The sequence below is a fragment of the Etheostoma cragini genome, chromosome 2 (assembly GCF_013103735.1).
Source record: "Etheostoma cragini isolate CJK2018 chromosome 2, CSU_Ecrag_1.0, whole genome shotgun sequence".
Taxonomy (NCBI): Eukaryota; Metazoa; Chordata; class Actinopteri; order Perciformes; family Percidae; genus Etheostoma; species Etheostoma cragini.
The window spans coordinates 15,635,610-15,655,221 of record NC_048408.1 but is presented as its reverse complement, the minus strand read 5'-3'; the positions used below and the strand labels follow the sequence as shown (position 1 = coordinate 15,655,221).

General features: G+C 41.2%; 1 protein-coding gene across 6 annotated transcripts; it reads right to left on the bottom strand.

Moving 5' to 3' along the window:
- Nucleotides 1–17,132, bottom strand: ncapg (non-SMC condensin I complex, subunit G). Of its 6 annotated transcripts, none has more exons than XR_004654818.1 (23): nucleotides 17,067–17,132; nucleotides 16,631–16,743; nucleotides 15,419–15,658; nucleotides 14,763–14,991; nucleotides 14,231–14,376; nucleotides 14,016–14,100; nucleotides 13,238–13,430; nucleotides 13,005–13,154; nucleotides 11,020–11,160; nucleotides 9,666–9,789; nucleotides 9,345–9,434; nucleotides 8,512–8,700; nucleotides 8,263–8,373; nucleotides 7,360–7,479; nucleotides 6,979–7,212; nucleotides 6,682–6,863; nucleotides 6,362–6,527; nucleotides 5,951–6,118; nucleotides 5,152–5,275; nucleotides 4,841–4,888; nucleotides 4,662–4,731; nucleotides 4,169–4,348; nucleotides 3,953–4,135 (listed from the first exon to the last, which is right to left on the bottom strand). XR_004654818.1 is itself a non-coding variant. In XM_034858193.1 (23 exons), exons 2-22 carry the CDS (start codon nucleotides 16,736–16,738, stop codon nucleotides 4,222–4,224), a joined length of 3,045 nt encoding a protein of 1,014 aa, XP_034714084.1. In that variant the 5' UTR covers nucleotides 16,739–16,743; nucleotides 17,067–17,132; the 3' UTR covers nucleotides 3,953–4,137; nucleotides 4,174–4,221. The 6 variants fall into 6 exon arrangements, 5 of the variants coding, with proteins under 5 accessions (XP_034714093.1, XP_034714084.1, XP_034714051.1 ...); XM_034858193.1 differs by having other exon boundaries at nucleotides 3,953–4,137; nucleotides 4,174–4,348; XM_034858160.1 differs by having other exon boundaries at nucleotides 3,953–4,348.
- Between the last annotated feature and the right edge of the window lie 2,480 nt (nucleotides 17,133–19,612).

Here is a 19,612-nt window from a genome sequence, read left to right as displayed (position 1 = left end):
TACCGGAATTCAAATCTGCCAAAGAGCCCTGGACAATCAGTCGTCAGTCAACAAGCAAAAGCAGTCAAACGGAAGAAGGCATGGAAACAGAGGGTGAAAGTAAAGGCAAACTGTCGAACCAGCCTGTAGCAGTGCGTCACTCAATGAGAGTGAGAAAGCCATCGATCCACTTACTGCACGCTGTTGCCACCTCTACCTCCAAATCATACAGCCACAGTAATGCCCTGCTTCGGCGCTCCAGACAACTTCTACTGAACAAGGCTAGCAATGAAAGGAGACAGGGGGAGCAAAAGAGTAGTTTAGAGACTTCAAGGGAGAAAAAACTGCTCTGTGGACAACAGAGTAAGAACATCTCTCAAGACCTAAGCAGAGTGGCAGAGGTGTCTATAGACTCAATCTTTACCCCAAAAGAGACGCTAAGGTGGTGGGCAGCATCAGCTGAGGAAAATACGATGAACCAGGAGCTTGCCAGGCGAATACGACTTATCTCTGACACTTGGGTCTCAAACACTGTGGAGAACCAAGAAAAAAGAACTGCTTTCAATTCAAAGATAGAAACTAAAGGCAATAGTTCCTTTACCAAGAATTCCAAACATTCCTCTGTGGTACGAATGCTGTTCGACTGTCCTCTTAACAAACCAAGGTCCTGTAGCATGCCGCAGCTCTGCTCCTGGTTCATGCAGACCACGGAGACACAGTCTCTGGCAATTGTCAAGAAGGCAAGCTCCCGTAATCCTTACGAACTTATGCACTTCCCTCGTTCTGCCATTAAAACAACTGTTTGCCACAGTCCTCAGGCAGAGCGACTCCGCAAACACATCAAGAAATTTGCTAAAACGGTGCCAAAAAGTCCTTTGCAACATCAACAGGCTCAAAGAAGGTTGAGGAAGAGAAATGAGGCACTTTTATCGTTACATAAGATTAGGCGTCAACTTTCCACTCCCAGGTTTGCAACAAGCAGACTCAATCAAGGAGCCAAATGGTGGAGAAGCGGAGCATTCGACAAATACCGGACTACTCTATTTAGGGCAAGGACAAGGTTCCTAACCCGGAAAGAGAAGTTGCAAAAGAGGCAGAGGAATAAGAAAAACATGAACGTAGCTACAAGTTGTTCAAAGGAACACGTACTGGCTGGACTACAACCGAAACGTAAAGCATTACGCAGATCAGCAAAAGATCAGTTATCTGATCGTTTAGAGGACTGTTCTGCTACGAGTTCTGTTGACCAAACTCAGGAGCCTGTGGATGTACAAAAAGAGCAGAACCTCTGCTGTAAAGCCTGGAGTCCTGAGACACTGAAGGAATGTCGGGTGTTTCTGAGAAAGATCAACTCTCCAGACAACGAGTCAACCGAGGAAGAGTGGGACTCGTGTACTGTGACACTGGATGATGGGTCACCTTCTGCATACCTCTTTGCAGGGAGGGAGAGAGAACTGGTAGGAGTTGTTAAAGCTGTGAAAACTGAAAGAAAAATGAGCACAACCTCAAGAGAGCTAACAGGTTCTGCACCTAAATCCGTCCACGAGCAGGATGAGATGTCAGCGGGGAGGCAGAAAGGCAAATACAAAAGTCCTGGGGTTGTGTCTACTGAACCGCCACAGCCACCACCAGCAAAGATGTTGAGACAATCGCGAATGAGAGGCCTAACCGGGCCAAGATGGTGCGACTTTGTGTTGGGTAACTACCTTGCCTCTTTTAGTAAATATCAACTTTTATTAAACTTCAGTTTCAAATCCCCACAAAATGAATTTGTGCTCTCGTTCTTTTCTTTCAGAAAACTAAATGAAGCGCGAAGCCTCCTCCTACCTGGGAAAGGGACTGTGGTTTAACGTGGTGCCTTCGGACATTTGAGCTGACCACGTGGACGGACCATCTCACTATGGTTCAGTCTTACACTCAGCAATTATGTAGCAGTCTAACTTAACAAAAGCTTGATGTTGCACTATTTCTATCCATGGATATGTATGTACAGAAATGTTTTTTTTTTTTTTATTGCCTTTGTCTTTCTGAACGCATATAGTAGATCAAATCATTACATTAAACAGAGTTTTATTGGGATAAGTACTTATACAGTGAGCCCTGTCAGGAAGGAAAGGCAAAGTGCGAATGCATACAGTGCCATCTCCCCCTTAACATACCTCATTATCAAAGCCAGCACTTATTTCAGACAATAACCTTTATTGTGAATCTTAACCTGAAACCATAACAATGTACAGCCCTGAAACCCAACCAAATTCATTTAAATTTATAGTCACCCTTACTTTGGCACTTTCTAAATTACAAATTGCTTTTTTTCAGATTTGACAAAAGTATACTGAAATTTATTGACATTCTCTCAATCCCAGCCTTGTTTGCAATGTTTGTCTTTGATGCTTTAGTCACTGTTGTATTGCAAGCCAGTAGCCAAAAAACGTGGTGTGAATGAAGGACTCTTATATAACCAACCAAGCCCCATTTTTACCCACAAACACTATCTGTGTTTGGGTCCCACCCACAAAATTGTGTATTGAACTACAGTAATTGGCCATCAGCCTGTATTCAAACTAAATATTTAGTGATTATTTCTTTAAAAGTATTAACGGTAACTGCAAGTCTTGGCGTTAAACTGCAATCAACCCACATGTGTTAAATGAGTATATGTGAATTGACATTATGCAGTTATAGAAAGTAGATTCTGATTCATTTGGTTTGTGGGCTGTCTTGTTTTAATTCACTTTGTTTTCTACCCAAAGCAGATACTCTGTTGGTGTTGGATCTACTTCTTGCACTATCCCATCTGAGATTATTATTCCCACTACACAGATTCCTCCCCTATATTTTGCACATTCTGTGTCCCACTACCAACCCTTACTGTAAAACTATAGAATCTATTTGGTGCAATACAAACCCAGATGATTTATCAGTATGTAGGAAATATTTTATTGCTGACAGACAAATGGATGTACACAAGTACCAATGGCCTGGGAAGTGGTTTCCATAGCCATGTAAAGTTATTTTAAAGGAAACTTTCCCTTTCCCCTCCCCCCCGCTTAGTTTTCCTCAATGAAGCAGAAGAAAGAGCCTAGTTGTAATAGCATTAAATAGTTTATCACAAATGTACTGTTGTTTTTTTGCAGCAAGAGACGCCCACCTCCACGGTGGCTCAGCTAGGCCTGCTGCATATCAGGCGTGTGATAGACAAGGACAGAGATGATCGGTTAACACTAACCATGGATCAGTATCATGTTAAAAAGGGGCAGGTAGATCCAAGATGTCTGGCTGTAGGTCAGAACCTAAACCTGTAGTGTGTATTATGTGTCTGATACCCTTGTACGTGTGTCACTATGGTTGCCGTTTCAACACGAGTGTTGTGGGGTGGCCCAGTCTTGTGATGCTGTTAAAAAACTGGTGCTAAACCAAGCTGTTGTATATATATTTTTTTTCCTTTTTCATGTTTTTTTTATACTGTCCATTACAGATGCAAGAAGAGGTGTCTGTAATAGAAACAATAAAGAATCTTTTGAAATAACCAGTGAGCAACAGGATTTATAGATGGTAAAAAAAATGATGCAAAAAGAGGTGTGTGTAATTAACAGAATAAAGAGTCTTTTGAAATAACTGGTGAGTATAAAATAAAAATCCATGATTTCCAACGTGTAGTGAGAGCCTGCTGTATTGAGAAAGATGACATTCATTTTCTGATAATTTAGCATTTTACTTTGCTCTCTTCTTTGGCATAAAGCTACAACTGCCAGGTTACCAAGTTGGACAACATTAATCTCAGGGTAAGAAACAATTTATTAGCTGAGGCTTGATTTTATTTTGTGAAATACTGGATTTTCACCGCTCTGTCAATCCAGAAGAAGAAATCTGAGAAGAAACACTCACTTCTTTAGAACTGCTCACAACTAATGTCCATACTGGCTGTTGGGGACCACTGATCTGGTTTTGTGAAAATGAAAAGAGGATACGCTTTGACATATTTCACTTTAATAATTAAAATGACAATCTTACAAGGGGAAGCATACAGAAATAAAAGGGGAAATGTGACAATTTATAAAGAGGTGACCCCATGGTAAGGGCTTTCAGTCAGAGGTTTGGTTACATTTACTGATGTCAAGTTTGACTATAAAAGAGTAAGTGAATAGCTCCGCATTACAAAAGTATTTTCAAATTATTAGACAAGTACCAATTAAAAATAACTAATATCCATTTTTGTGTGAACTATTAATAACCTGACTCCTATGACAAATTGGCCTCCTGGTTGATGAGAGGGTTGAGGTCCAGCTTTGTCTTCTCTAGAGCGGCAGTCTTGGCCCTCCGTGAGGGACGCACCACAGGAACTGACTCTGGAACATTTTCTCCATCACTGGCCAAAACAAAAAGGGAGCAGATGAATATGCAGATGCTCACATAAAAGAGATAGTATCCAATTGTTAATTAATCATAGGTATACATATTTCTAAAAGGAGGACATTAGTTTTTACATAACAGTTCACTTAGCTGACGCTTATATCCAAAGCAATTTCTAATTACGGTAAGTGCTTTCAACCTTGAAGGTGCAAAAAGAGGGATAAAGCACCAAAAGGAATAATAGAAATTTAAAGATGTGGTAGCATTGGATCTGGATGGGAAGGATAACGTTCCTTATGTGCTATCAAGAGTTAACTGAAACCACTCACCTCTCCTCTGATGACTCTGCCCTCCTGCTCGACTTTCTGCCTCCTTTAGCTGTGCAGACTTTTCTCTGACCTGTGCACACAAAAACTCAGGTTACCTTTCTGTGCTGAGTCAACCACTAAAAATATAGTGGACCCAAGACCAAATGTGTCTTTAGATGAGTATACAGAACTTGGATTACCTTTTTTGGCTTTCTTGGCAGATTTAGATGGATCGTCTGCTGCCAGCTCTGTGAAAAGATAAAGACAAAATTCTAATGTTTGCCGTTCCCTTCTGTGCTAGCTGTATGTCTTGACAGGCACTGAATGGGATGTAGAGGCATTTCAATTAACTTAGCAAAATTGTCATAATAAGACCTAATCCTTTTAAAGGAAACGTTGATACAAACGTGTGGGGTGTAAATCTAGTTCACAGACAAAAGCAACATTTGTAACAGATGCTCGGTGAGATGTCAGGTTGTCTTATTCAGACTGGCAGTGTTTGCATGTGTACCGTCTGCATTGACATCCAATGGTTGTAGTGCGCTGGCACTGAGGAGCTCGGCCTGTTCTCTGGAGTTGACTAGCTGATAAATCATTTTCTCCAGAGCACAAAGACAGACACGATCCTTCACCACCTAAAGAAAAGGACGGGAAGAAGAGAAGTTAAACATCAGGCCTTTCAAGAGGCAGATATATAAATACATCCAACAGCATGAGAAGCTGTGTGTTCTTGGGACGGATGTGGTACTAGGGACAGCAATGTATGTCGCTTTTTTGGTCCAGACTAAAATATCTCAACATTGGTTCAATGGATTGCCACGACATTTCGTAAAGACATTCATGAATCCCACTGACTGGTAGTCCCCTGACCTTTCCTTTAGCACCACCATGACGTTCACATTTGTGGTTCTGAGTGAAATATCTCAGCATCTATTGGATAGAATGCCATGAGATCATGTCGCGCATTCATGTTGTCCCCCCCCCCCCCAGGCAGAAATATAGTAAATTTGGCAATCCCATACCTTTTCATCTAGCACCAACATCAGATCATCAGATGTGTGCAATGCTTTGTTACATTAATACAATATATTAAATTAGTTATAGTCCCACTATCCTCAGCTGTTCTTTATGTTTGGTGCTAATTAACATGCTAACAGATGGAATTGATGGTTAACATTGTAAACGTTAAACCTACTTAACAACAGCATGTTAGCATTGTTATTGTGTTTGTAAGCGTTTAGCTTAGGGCAACACTGTGCCCAAGTACTGCCTCACAGAGACTGGACTCTCTAGTGTTGTGGTGTCTGTACCTGTACAAGCTGCTGCAGCAGAACCTGCAGGTCTTTCCTGACGGTCTCATCTCTGCTGAGCTCCAGGTTGCTCAGAGTCTTGGCATAGAGACGCACCTCAGGGGCTGTGGGGTCCTTCAACATCTCTCCACACATACGCACCGCCAAGTAGTCATGGACACACACCTCCTTAAGACATATTAACTCAATAAATTGTTTTTGCCTCATTGCAATGTCATAGTGAGCCTGTCTTAAAACAAAAAAAAAGTGTACTTAAACAATTGTAAAAATTGTTTTTGCTTTTGGCAATGCTTTTCATTTTATTGTTTTCTACCCACAGAGCACCAGTAAAAACGAACGCTAATGAGGAACAACCCAGATTGATCGGTGAGGGTTCTGGGAGTTCCTGGTAGTAGGGGGCATTTCTCTTACCTCTGTGTTAGCGGAGGCCTTAATAAGGGCACTCGGACGAGTCAGCTCGACAAGTAGCTCGACCACATTGTTAATATCCACCTCAGCTAGCGGAGAGGTGGCTGGAGCATTCATCAGAGTTCGAACAGTCGGCAGGAAGCCCTCCTCCACCACCTCCTGGTGGACCCTAATGAATACAGAGACACTCCGTATTAGTATATTACATAACTCCACCCAGGCCAGTAATCACACTAATAACAAGAGGACAGGAAAGGTACAGGTGTAATCATTTAAATAACAACATAGCTCATGGTTTGCCAGCATATGTGTGCATGTGTGACCTGCTCTCGCGGGCGTAGAGCTGGAAAAAGACGCCGAGGCAGTGGCGTAGTCGGATGTCGTCCTCGGTGACAGGATTGTACCACAGCAGCACCAGACGGGAGAACATCTTGGCGCTGGAGATACGCCCGTTGTACATTAATTTGGCCAGGCCCTCCGCTGTCTCTGTACGCAGGTCAGACACCTGGAAATGTTGAACACAGATTAATACAATAAAACTGTCTCTGGCTACTTTACACCCAGGAGAACGTGATACGTACATACAGTTTGTTGAGTAAATAGTTTACCCTCAACCTCACCTCACTGTCCAGGAACTCTGAAAGCATCACAAGTATGCTCTGTGCGGTGTCCTCTGCTACATCTCCCTTCTTCTCGGCCACTGGTCCGTCCCCCTGTCTGTCTGGTGACTGGGAGGGCAGGACTGTCTGAGTAGCAGCTGGATCAGAGAGCAGCTGGAAGCCAAACAGCAGCAGCTGGTCGATGATGGCCCGCAGAGCACAGATACGGATCTTTACCTCATCCAGCTGGGCAATCTGAGAACACAAACACAGACAAACACACACACACACACACACACACACACACACACACACACACACACACACACTTTTGTTAACATGTAAGATCGGTATAAATGCATTTGAATGTTTGGTGGATAAAACACACGTGTATGACATTACCTGCAGCAGCAAGACCATGTGGGTTTTGGCCAGCTCCTTGCTGTGCAGGGTGCATGTCCCCAGACATTGAACGGCCATGTTACGGACGGCAGGGTGAGCATTTGCTATACTGGGCAGGACCTGACAGAGATGGAGAAAATAGTGACATCCACCAACTTTTACTGACTTTACTTCACTCCATACTTCCACATGTTTCCCGACATAAGATGATAAAAACAAAGAGCAAATAATCACAGATGATTCAAAGGTTTCATCAAATGGTAAGACTTTGGATGTCATTGAAAGAAATGACTATAATTGTTACGAGTTCAAAAGCTAAGAGCCATCAGTGACATTAGCTGTAGATGTTTTTCTTTTTTCGAACCACCAATGTTTAAGATTTTTTTTTGGACAAGACAGTTAGGCGAGAAAGGGGGAAGACACGCAGGAAATTGGCACAAGTCAGATTTAAACCCTGAACCTCTGCGTTGAAGCATAAACATGTAAAATAAATATGCGCCTGCTCTACCACTGAGCCAACCTGGCCACTTAAACCAGTAAAGCCTGAGAGACAAGGTGGTACAAAGTTAGAAATGCAAGTGAAACAACATTGGATCCATATACATACGAAAAAATATGCAAGTGACTTTGTTATGATCTGTATTAATCACTATGTCTTAATATAGGGCCGCTACTAACTTTTCATTTTCTTGATCATTTGGTTGGTTGTTTGGTCTATATGTCTAAATGTCAGAAAATGGTGATAAATGTTAATCAGTGTTTCCAAATAACCCAAAAAGACATCCTCAAATGTCTTGTTTTTTCTAATACTGCAACTTTCTAGATCCAGTTGGAGCTTGTTGTCTGTACATATACAGGAAGATTGAAATGAAAAATATGATCATGTGTGCAGTGTGGATTTACCAGTGAGGACATTAAGGCACTTATAGTTGGACCAATTCGTGTCTTGAGGCTCATTTGCTTCAGCAGTTCTGCAAACATTGTTAGACACCTTAGAAGAGTCTCCGGGTCATTCTGGAGAAAAAACAACAACGTGAAAGCATACCAAAAAGGTGTTAAGAGCTTTCTTCATTTTTATACTAGGAGGAAAATCTCTTAAACTGTATAGGGTAAATGATTAAATGAGGCGGTGCTTCCTGTGTGGCTACGTACCTTCTCTGTGCGGGGCTCCTTGTCCGCCGGCTGGTTGCTCTCGGCGATTTCCTGGATGATCTGGTTCCTGCGGTTCTCCAGCTCGGTGATGGCATCCTTCAGTTCTGCAGCACGGCTGAAGTCCTGGGTAGTGATACAGTCCTCCAGGGTTTGTTTAGCCTCCAAGATACTCACTTTCACCTCTGCTAGCTGGAGGGGAAACAAACAGCTGAAATAAACTCTAGAGGATTCTTGACTGTTGAGATGGGCAACTACACCTCTAATTAACGGAAAAACAAAACCCCCAACCAGGCTCTGAGCCAGGGGACAAACCTCCACGGCCTACTTTGCCTTTACTGACTGAAAAAGGTGGAGATGGCAAGCGAGCAGGTTAACAGAAGAGATGGAAGTCATACACCTGGGCAAGGATTATCTTCCTCAACAGCTGTTTGGCCTCCACGATATTAAATACTTTAGTGTCAGTGTTGAAAGATGGGGAAGTGAGTATTGACAAAGTTGTGAGCAGTCCCTCTTTGCCTTACTGTGCTCCTACTTTGTAACCACTGAGGTTAAAGAAGGGCAAACATGTTTCAATATTTTAAAAAAAAGGGAAAACCACCATCTGCTAGCTGGAGGTACAGAGGGACGGCATGTAAATAGAGCACAGAACAGAGAAGACTTAGGAAAGATAAGTTTGTTATCTCAATTATAAAATGCGTAAAGCTTTCATATATTTAGTTATTCGTTTCATTCATAATAAAGGAAACCTGAACATCCATTTGTAAGATTCAATCTTTCTGTAGCGGGTATTTGGATGGGACTACTGAACCTAAATGCTGCCGGGTGTTGCCCACCTGGACCTGCTGCCGGCGACTCATGTTCTCATCCACTGGCTGACTGGCCTCATTGATGGGCTCCCTCAGATCTGAGATGAGTTCTGCCACCTGTGCAAAACAAAACCAGCTCATTTAGACATCAATCTCTGTTGTAACGACAAACTCCACTGAATAGAAAATCTGTTTAATTATGTGACATTCTCAAACAAAAGACCTTAAGTGGCATAGGACGCTTTAATTCACGCATTCAACATCTGGAAACATTCACATTCATTTTTGCCTAATTGGTCTGTGAACTAAATCTACAAATGGCACATTTAAGTGTAAAATGTAACTTACAGTCTGTATGCGTCTGTGGTCATCAGGAACGAGGGTGAGGAGTTTTTCCGTGAGAAGGGAGACAAGGGAGGATGGAGTCTGTGGAAGAGCCAACATCTCCTGCAGGACAGCAAACACACGCTTCCTACAAAAGCATTAAAAGTCGGACTATAAACAAGCTGATGGTAATATGTGGCAAACTGGGCAAAATAAAGGATTTTGCCAGGTAAAAACAATATAGGGTTGGACACGCATTACTGACACTATAGATTTCTTACCCAACTAAATGTACACAAATTGAAGATTTCATTATATTGTCAGAATTTAACTGCTGCGTCCCTTATACCAAGGCTCAGCCCTTGGCACGTTCCTGTCTTCAGCTGTCCAATAAAAGGCGAAAAAGCCCCAAAAATAATCCAGTCCAAACCTTTAACTAGACTGGTCTAACTCTTTGTTCCTACTGTAACTCATCAGGCTAAAAATGAGGCCAGAAGTGATTTAAAACAATGAAGGAAACAAATAGCATTGACATATCTAAGAAACAGTGTAGCATTACATTACCTAAAACGGAAAACTAAAACTTAGTATCTAGTCTTTTTTTTTTTTGTTGAAACCCCCTTCCTTCACTCCCAACTTTCAGCCTCATAAAATGGTGTCCAAAAAAAGAAGCACTTGTTCTCCCCGCTTGCCTTCATATCAGTCCTTTCCTGAAAAAAACTCTTTCCGTCTCATCCAGTAGCCGAATAAACCGATACTATTAAAATATCACTCCTTTCCTCATTTAAAGGTCCCATGACATGGTGCTTTTTGGATGCTTTTATATAGGCCTTAGTGGTCCCCTAAGGCCATATCTGAAGTCTCTTTACCAAAATGAAGCCTTGGTGTAGAATTACAGCCGCTAGAGCCAGTCGCACAATGAACTTTCCTTAGTATGTGCCATTTCTGAGTCTGTAGCAACTGCCACTTTGCTCATTTGAAAGCCATGCCTCTCTCTCACAGGTGGGCCAAATTCTCGGGGCGGGCAAAGCAGAGAAAAGGGAGGTGACCTAATGAGGTCACAAGGGGCAAGATTCCAGATCGGCCCATCTGTGCTTTCATTTTCTCAAAGGCAGAGCAGGATACCCAGGGCTTGGTTTACACCTATTGCCATTTCTAGCCACTGGGGGCCCATAGGCAAGAAGGGGGTTAACGCATGTTAATGTTAAACAAACCTCATAAAGTGAAATTTCATGACATGGGACCTTTAAAGCTGTTGTATCTCTCTCTCTCTCTCTCCAACTCTCTCTCTCTCAGTACTGTCCCACTCCTTGTCCATTCCACATGTTTGTTACCTCACGCAACATCAGTTCCTTATCTTAACAAAACAACGTTTTACCTGCCGCCCTCCTCATTAGTGTCCAGACATCCAATGAGATGGATGAGCTGTTGCGAGATGAACTCCTTGGTCATGACAAGCTCCAGCTGGTTAAAGTCAGCTCTCTGTTCCTCTGACAGCAAAGGCACTGTCTTCAGATACCTGCAAGCGTCAAGAGTTATTCAACTCTAGGGATTACAACAGCTCTCAGAGCACGCTCAGATTAGGTAACTGTTAACACGGCCACTAAGGAGCATTTCACACTACAACATCACATGTATTAGGCAGGAAGTAAAACAGCTAAATGCTCCTACATTGATGCATAGAAAGGATGAAACTCGGGTCCTAAAAAGTAGAAATGAGCGCGGAAGAAGGTATGCTGTAATTTCTGTCAATTTAAGATTATAAGCAACCAATTTAGAGAATATTCAGTGTGTAGTATGCAGTTTGGTTGAAGCTAATTTGAAGATGAAAGAAGGCTTTGTAGAACTTAACCTCAATTACAATGTCTCCAGATAAAGGTTGTGGTCTAGCCATTGAAAGCATAACTAGATCTATAACAATACAACATTATTGGGACAAATAAACTGTTCCGTTACTGTGTTCTAGGAGCAGTCTAGTATACTAAGTGCCAGTCTGCAGCTATATATCAAAGTAGTGATAGAAAATTATCTGTTGGGTACCTGAGGCATGTTAACATGATCACAGCTGTTTGTTTATTTTAAGTGTCTGGCTTTGGGCATGTCAATTAAAAAAAGAGAAGAAGAAATGTTCATATGAATGCTACACTTTAAGGTAACTATCCAGGTTAAATGGAACATAAGCAATGAGTTAGACACAGCGTTACTACAGAAAGAGCTCCTCTGAGAACACCAGAGCTGCATTCAGATACCTGAGTAACAACACGAGCATTATGGCTACTGGGTTAGGTGTTCTGTTCTGAGCATTACAAAGTTAACTACATTAACCACATGATCATATTTTAAAGGTTAGGTTTACAATGTTTTGAAGGCTTTGTTAAAATTAGGGATACACTGATCATACTTTTATGGCCCCAATATCATACCTGGGATTTGGGCACTGTCCGATAATGAGTTCCAATCTCATACCAGTGTTTAGATCATAAGCTCTATGTCTCACTGTGTGGAAATGACTGGGATCATGTATTTATGTTTAACACAACATCAGGCTTGACTTAAACACTGTTTTTCTAACTTTGTAAAATGAAATGTAACAAATGAATACCTTGTTATCAATCTAATTGACTGTTATTTATTATTAAAATAAGAAATAACAATAATGAAGATATCGGACCCATTGTCAGCAATACCTGATCCAGCTTAATGAGTCAGTATCAGCTCAATATCCAATTCTCCCAAAAACAGTAGTTGGCCCCATACGAACATCATGAAAATGTTTTGCTCGTCTTTCCTCTTGTTCATGTGGGACATTAAAACATCCCTTTCTAATGTTCTTTCAATATAAGTGATGGGGGTCAAAATTCGAAGTCCTCATTCTTTGCAAAAATATATTAAAAACTTTATCTGACGTAAATATGAGCCTTTGGCAGACTGAGTTATGGTGTGTGTCCATTGTCCGTGTCATGTTCATTCTTCACATTTATGTCTATGGGCTGAGTTGCAGTGAAGGAACAAAAAAGTTTAAGCCTACTTGATTTGTGTAACTCAGTCTAAGAAACATTAACTTTGGATAAAGTTTTGCATGTGTTTTTGCATGGAAGAACTGGATGTTTGTCCCAGCTACAAAACAGGAGGAATGTTTACAGCAAGACCAAACTATTTCAGTGTTCATTTGGGAACCTTACTATTGCTTTAAGACACTTGAAAATTGTGAAACCATCCTTTAACTACAAGAATGAATCACTGTAAAGCCTGTTACTACTAATCAATTCTCTGGTCCAGAATATTCTCTGCAGTAGGGCTAAGACATACAGCAGGCAACAAGAAAACTATCAGTGTAATCCAGTGAACTGTCTCTTCTCTTACCCGTAGAGGTAGTCTGCATAAATGGCAGCGTCTGGTAACACTTGCTCCAGTATTTCATCACCATCTTCTCCTTTAGCCTTGATGAACTCATACAGAGCTCTCCAGTAGAGCACATTCTCACAGGACAGAGAGTCCACAGGGATCAGCTTCCTGTTGTAAACACACATAATCTTTAACTTCAGACGATTTATTAATTATGTGACAACATGCGAGAGCCAGAGTTTGAAGTGTACCTGTTGTCGAGCTGCACTCTGTTCTGCAGCAGTTCTTCAGTAGGTGTGCCTTTGAAGATGGCTTTCAGTGTGTCCAGAGCTGTTTGGGCACAGTTCTCTACATCCAGCCTGTGGAGCAGCTCAATGACGTTACCATCCAGCCGAAGCATCCAGGACGGCAGCATGCGAGAACAAACCACCTCCCTCACCGCTTCTACAACACACACAGACAATCTGACATATTAAATAGCCACAATGGAATTTAGAGCTGAAACAATCATCAATCATTTCATGATCAACAGAAAATTACTCAAAAATTAATAGGAAAAGCATTATTGCCAAGTATGTGTGTTTCCCCCCCCCCCCCCACATACAATGAATTTGTTTTGGTGTTGTAGGAGCATGTCACACATTCTCTTAATATAATAAGGTTAAGAAAATAGTATTAATTTAAACGTAATAAAATATAAACATGTACACACACACACACACAATAGACTATATACACAGTATGTATTAGAAATGAAAATACAAAGAGCCATAACTTTTTCTTTTCTTCTTTTTTTATAAATCGCTGGTTGCACCAACTCCAATGTGAAAACGTGCACTTTTTCCTGCTGGTCAAAACATTTAAAGACCACTCCTTAGGCAGTAATAAATAGTGGACTTTTTTTTTTTTATTGTAAACTACACAATAGGTGAACAGATTAACTTCTAATGAAAAAGGTTTTGTGCAAATGTAATCAGTCATTCAGACAGACAGACAGACAGACAGACACACACACACAATCTTTATTACCCGAGGTGTCATGGAGACCCTGCTGCAGTAGACCAACTCTCTGTGCGATGGTCAACGCTTTAATGTGAACTTTGTCAGCCAGAACCTTAAAACAGATAACAGAAGATGAAAGTTTACACACAACTTTTAACAAGAACGAGTGTTCAGTCAGATCAAGACAACAACTTCATCATGTTGTTAATTGTTGATGAACGTTTGACTGCATTTGTAGCTACCTGGTAGGCTAGCTTGCGGACATTCTCTTTGATGTCCCGGGTGCGTTTGAGTACTTTAGGGAGGGTCCGAGGGGACATCGCAATGCAGGAAAGGACGGCACGTCGCACCTCAGCGTTAGTATCGTTATCCAGAATCAACATGTACGCTGAATAGTGGAAAGAAAAAGAGCATTAGACAATCAGAGGGCCAATGACAAAAAAAAAAGATATAAAAACACTGTAAATATTTAAAAAATCACACACGAAAAGGCTACTCCAAAGAGTGGTGATTAAAGACTATACTAAGATTAAAAGTGACACTTGACCAATGGGAATGGGCCTTTCCACTTTCTTCATGGTCTTGTAATCTTAGTAAAACACATAAGTTTAAACAATGGTGTCTCAAATTCAGTCATCAAAGAAATGCACAATATTTTAAAGTTCAACAATGATAAACATATTCTAAAAACACAAAAGCATTAAAATGTTCTGCATTTGCTCGAGTGTGTTCTGTCAAATGAAAAACAGTGTAGGCAGGGATAGAAAAACAAACCGTTGATGGTTGGGCAGTCCGGCTCCTTTGGCTGCTGTAAACGCGTCATGGCCAAAGCAGCCTGAATCCTTACATTGGGGAACTTGTCAGTGACTCGGACCAGCATGGCTTGGTGGATGCGATCAAAGAGGTCATCGTCTATCTGGGCATTTTCCGCCATGCTGCCAAGCAACTTGTTGATCAGCTGGCACACACGAAAACGCACCGCATGGCTATTGGCTTTATGAGACTGAGAAGAAAGGAAGGCAGTCCAAACAGTTTGGGAGAAGAAGTGGAAAAAAAAAAGAGGAGCGAAACGGGATTGGGGAGAAACAGGCCGACAAGAGTGGACATGGATCAAAGGAAAAAGGACAAGCGGGACAGAGAAAAAAGGGTTGCATGCCAAAGGAAAGTGTAGGATGGAGAAACAGATGGGCGTCCAACAGGAGGAGAGAAAGGAGACAGATGGGACAGGACAAAAATCTGATTAAGAGGCAGCAGACATCAATCACTCCAGGGTTTCACTGTACAGCTAATTCTCACAACAAAGTCAGAGAGGTTTTGTCATTTTTAAAGTTTGCTGCAAATGATAAACATGTAGCTATCACAAAGTTGATCTCTAGTAATTATTTAGTATACATAGAACAAACATACAGTCATGTAATAAATGTGTATACCTCCAACAGGAAATTGAAGATGAAACTCAAAAATGGATGATCATCCTCAGCATCATCTTCTTCTTCTTCTTCTTCTTTTTCCTCCTCCTCCTCCTCCGTTTTAGGTGGAGACTGGAAACTTGTTGCAAACCTCACGACAAACTCTATTACATTTTCAACTGCAGGTTCACGCTTGTAGACAATCATGGCGTACTTCAGGTAGTGGACAAACTCCTCATGGAACAGCGTCTTGTCCTCCAGCTGGTTGAGGACATGGGAGGATGTCATCAAACCCAGGTGACAGAGAGGATGCAAACCAGGAGAAACAACAGTCAAAAGAATACGGTGGAAATGGGCAATATGTGAAACCAAGTTATGAGTTTTGAAATATTCATTTACAACAGAATACACATATTGTGGACCTCTCAGGTCAACAGGAGGCCTGCACGATTAATCGTTATAAAATCGTGATCTCAATTCAACTTGATTTTTAAGTTTTTTAATGACTTCAATTATCGTTTAATTGTACAATCAACTGTATTATTAGTTTTAAAGAGTTGAAATGCTCTCCCTTCTCTTCATTAAAACCTCTGTTTACAGGTTTGTGGTGATGCGCAATGTGCTATAGCTGCAAAAGAAATCTATGTTTGGTACTGCCAATTTGTTTTGTTTTGTCATGGTTTATTGCTGCAATAAACATTACGCTTAGTGAGAAAAAAATCGTGGCAGAGAATCGTGATATCAATTCTAAGCTAAAAAATTGTGATTCGTGTTTTTCCCCGATTCGTGCAGCCCTAGTCAACAGGCTAGCTTACTGACCCAAGGGTCAGAACAAAACACAGAGAAGCAGCTTTCAGTTTATTTGCACTACATATTTAGAACAAACCTTTAGAAAACTTAACTTTACATACTTCTAACTAGTGGATTTAAACTTTTCTATTTTATTTCATTTTTCTGTGTTATTCCATTTAGATTATTTTTATCCTACTTATGTCTTTCTTGCCTTGTGTTTCTTATATATCATGTTGGGAATAGCACTGTTTTTGAAAGATGGTCTAAAACTAAAATTGCGTTTCCTTTTTATGTGTAGATTCAGTGATTTTAATCATAATAATACAGTCTTTACCATAACCAACCACGCGCGAGCGCACGAGAACCGGTGTTAAAAAGTACATTATGTAGCACATATAAAAGTACATATAATAGCTTTACATATCAACACACAGCACTTACCTTGTTGTAGCGGCTGTTCAGGCTTGCCACCAGCTTTGCCTTGTTATTGTGGCCCTTCTGAGCGCGCTGAAACGCCTCTTTAATGTCTATTTCACTGTCTGCACTCATCTTTCCTTCGCAGAAAACCAAATTAAAAGACAGAATCAGTCATTCAGCAGTATGAACTTTCCTCACCGTAACGAACACCTCCCGTAACGTTTTAACTGAATGCTAACGGAAGCAGCCTGTGGTTTCTCATTAGCTAAAGGCCCCTCCTCGATCCAACTCCCACTGAAACAACAGCAGAAAAACAACATACCATAGCTACGTAGTGCGGGCTAAAATTCCCTAGAGACATGTTACATCACCATTTTTTAGCGTATCAAAGCAGACATTTTAAGTTACTGAATAATCTTAATTATAATTAAAAAAAACATAGCGACTTTTAGAAATGTACCTTCTCTTCTTCTTCTCACAACACTGCCGCCTGTTTTCAAACAGTCGTGTGCTCTCGCGAGAACGGAGATTGCAAATCACGTAGGCACGTATGTAATGACGTTAAAAGCCTTGATTCATTTGCCCTGAAATACGCCTGCCAGGCGGTTATATTCTACTCCGTGTTCAGGTTCGATAATAAACTAAAAATGTAGGAGAGGTAAAACACATCAATTAACTGATCATTCAATTAGTCGAAAATTAATGGGCAACTTTTTTGATAACTGATGAATCGTTTTATTATTTTTTTAAAGCAACAGCAACTATGTGAATATTTGCTGCCTTTTCTGTTTTCTTGTAAACTGGACATTTTAGGGTTTTGGACAATATTGCTGTACAAACGTTTGTAGCCAATAAAACACCCAGCTGTGTACTCCAACAGAAGGGACACAGAATTGTGTGAAAACAATTAGTGTACACACTAACATTAGATGTACTGTGTTTTGTTGAATTGTTGTAATTTATCATTTAAAAACACGGACCAAATAATCCTGTGGCTTAATTTTTGTTGGATGAAAGAAATCAACAATCACTAATCTGATAGTAGGCTATCTCACATTCCACATTTGAGCCATATTAGTCTGCAACCCCTCTGTTAGTGTTATGATGTCCAAGGCTGCAGCTGCCCGGCAGCTGTGGTAGGGGCACAGCAACAGATCACCCGGGGGAAGGGCATCTCCACAGGCAGATAGGGTGCCTCGGATGGCCTTGTAACAGACTCTGGAAATCAATTTAATATAGATGGTACTCTGTCAGGCTTCTGCTTAAGACCTGCGTGCATGTGGGCATGGGATTATCTGAGAGGTGTATTATTATATTAAATATTTATGCTGGTGGATGCAGGGGCCAGACGTCTCTCCATCAGTCCATACACATGTTGTGTCATGTGCCAAAAAGACTTGAAAATGGCAGTTTGTGAAATGGTGATGTTATTCAATCTACCGATTCGTGTACAAGGACACGATTTTTTCATCTTTTTCGTGGTGGCGGACAAGATTTTTTAAACTAATGCATTTCAATGGGAAGCATCTTTCATAATAACAGGATGATTACGGTAGCGAGCAGTATGCCTATTGAAAAGGCGAAAATCTGCGTCATGAGGTTGGTTGGGGTGGTGGATGAGTCAAACAACAGAGGACAGGACAACACAGGTCCCGGAGACCGGGGATTGCGTCCCCCCTGTTGCAGTTCCTTTCCTTTCTTCCTTTCCTTTCTTCTTCTCCTAACCACAAGCGTCCCATGGTTGTCGCTGTCTCCTACGTGTGACGGTTCCTTTCCTTTCCTAACCACAACCGTAACGACGTTGCAGCGTGTGCCACGTGAGGGGGTCCATCCTGTGGTTGTTGCCGGTGTGTGGTGTTTGTTAATTTCTCTTTTGTTGTTGACAAATCCATAGATCAAAATGACTTGACAAGCGCTTCTCTCTGGGCACTTGAACTTAAGACATCCAAATGCTTTCCAGAGATTTACAACCCCTGTGTAAAACTGCTCACACATTCAATCATCAAACTACCATTTATCATTCCCTTGCGATATTTCTAGTCGAAATGGCTCGATTATACACAGCTCTAACTTATATAGGACAATACTAGTGTCCAAGGCTGGATCACAAACTGGCCGAAGCAGACAAAATGCCAAGGGGGCCCACCGCTATGTCTCCTGCAGCTCCAGGTTCACCATATGTGCCAAATGGTTCGTAATAATTAGATTAATTGCAAATTAGTGTGTGCTGTGTTATCATCTAATTTTGTGGCATGTCTCAAGGCCTCAGTATGTTTCAAACAAACCAGGTCGTAAGCAAGGTTGTCGTAAGATGTGCCATCAGACCACTTATCAGGATAGAAGTGTTTGTAGCTGCTTCAAATGGCCCCACTCAAAGACGGGGTGAAACTCCTGCCATCAGCCTCCCCGATCTCTTTTCAAGAACTGTGTGTCTTCTGCATTTTTTCTTCACTCAAATGCAATAAATCGTGATAATAACACGTACTTTCTCTATGAACGTACTGTCTCTATGAACAATCAAAAAAAGAGAGCTCGAGAGACAATTGCTGAGTGGGTATGATTGTCAGATTGTTGGTTTTTAAATGTTTGTTGGATACAAGCTGTTGTATCCAACAAACTGTTGTGCCTCACAAGGCATAATTCTGATTAAAGTTGTGTTTATTGAAATTACCCTAACTGACACAGAAAATGTGTGCCCAGATATTATTGCAGCATAGAAGGTTCTCTAGTGTCGTCCGCTGTGTACACTGTACCGGATGAGGACTTGGAAGTGGGATGGAACACAACACAGGGTGGTGGGTGAATGGGGTTGGTTTTACAGTAACCTACAGTCTATGGTAGCTATTTCTTCCCTAGAGGCCTTGTGACAGGTTAATACAACCATGTGGCTGTGAAGGCACTACACCGATTTGACAGATTACTCATTATGAGAGTTACTCAGCTGGGGAAGTCTTTTATGGCTCTGAATGATCTTGATCAAGTTCAAGAAAATAAGTCATGTATATA

Bases quoted from the DNA above. Each gene is read 5' to 3' on its own strand.
- ncapg (XM_034858160.1), bottom strand. From the start codon at position 16,738: ATGAGTGCAGACAGTGAAATAGACATTAAAGAGGCGTTTCAGCGCGCT. The intron at 14,377-14,762 runs GTTTGTTTTTCT...TCCACTATTCAG, and splicing joins GGACTGCCCAACCATCAACG to CGTACATGTTGATTCTGGAT. The intron at 4,732-4,840 runs GTAATCCAAGTT...TTGTGTGCACAG, and splicing joins TGCCAAGAAAGCCAAAAAAG to GTCAGAGAAAAGTCTGCACA.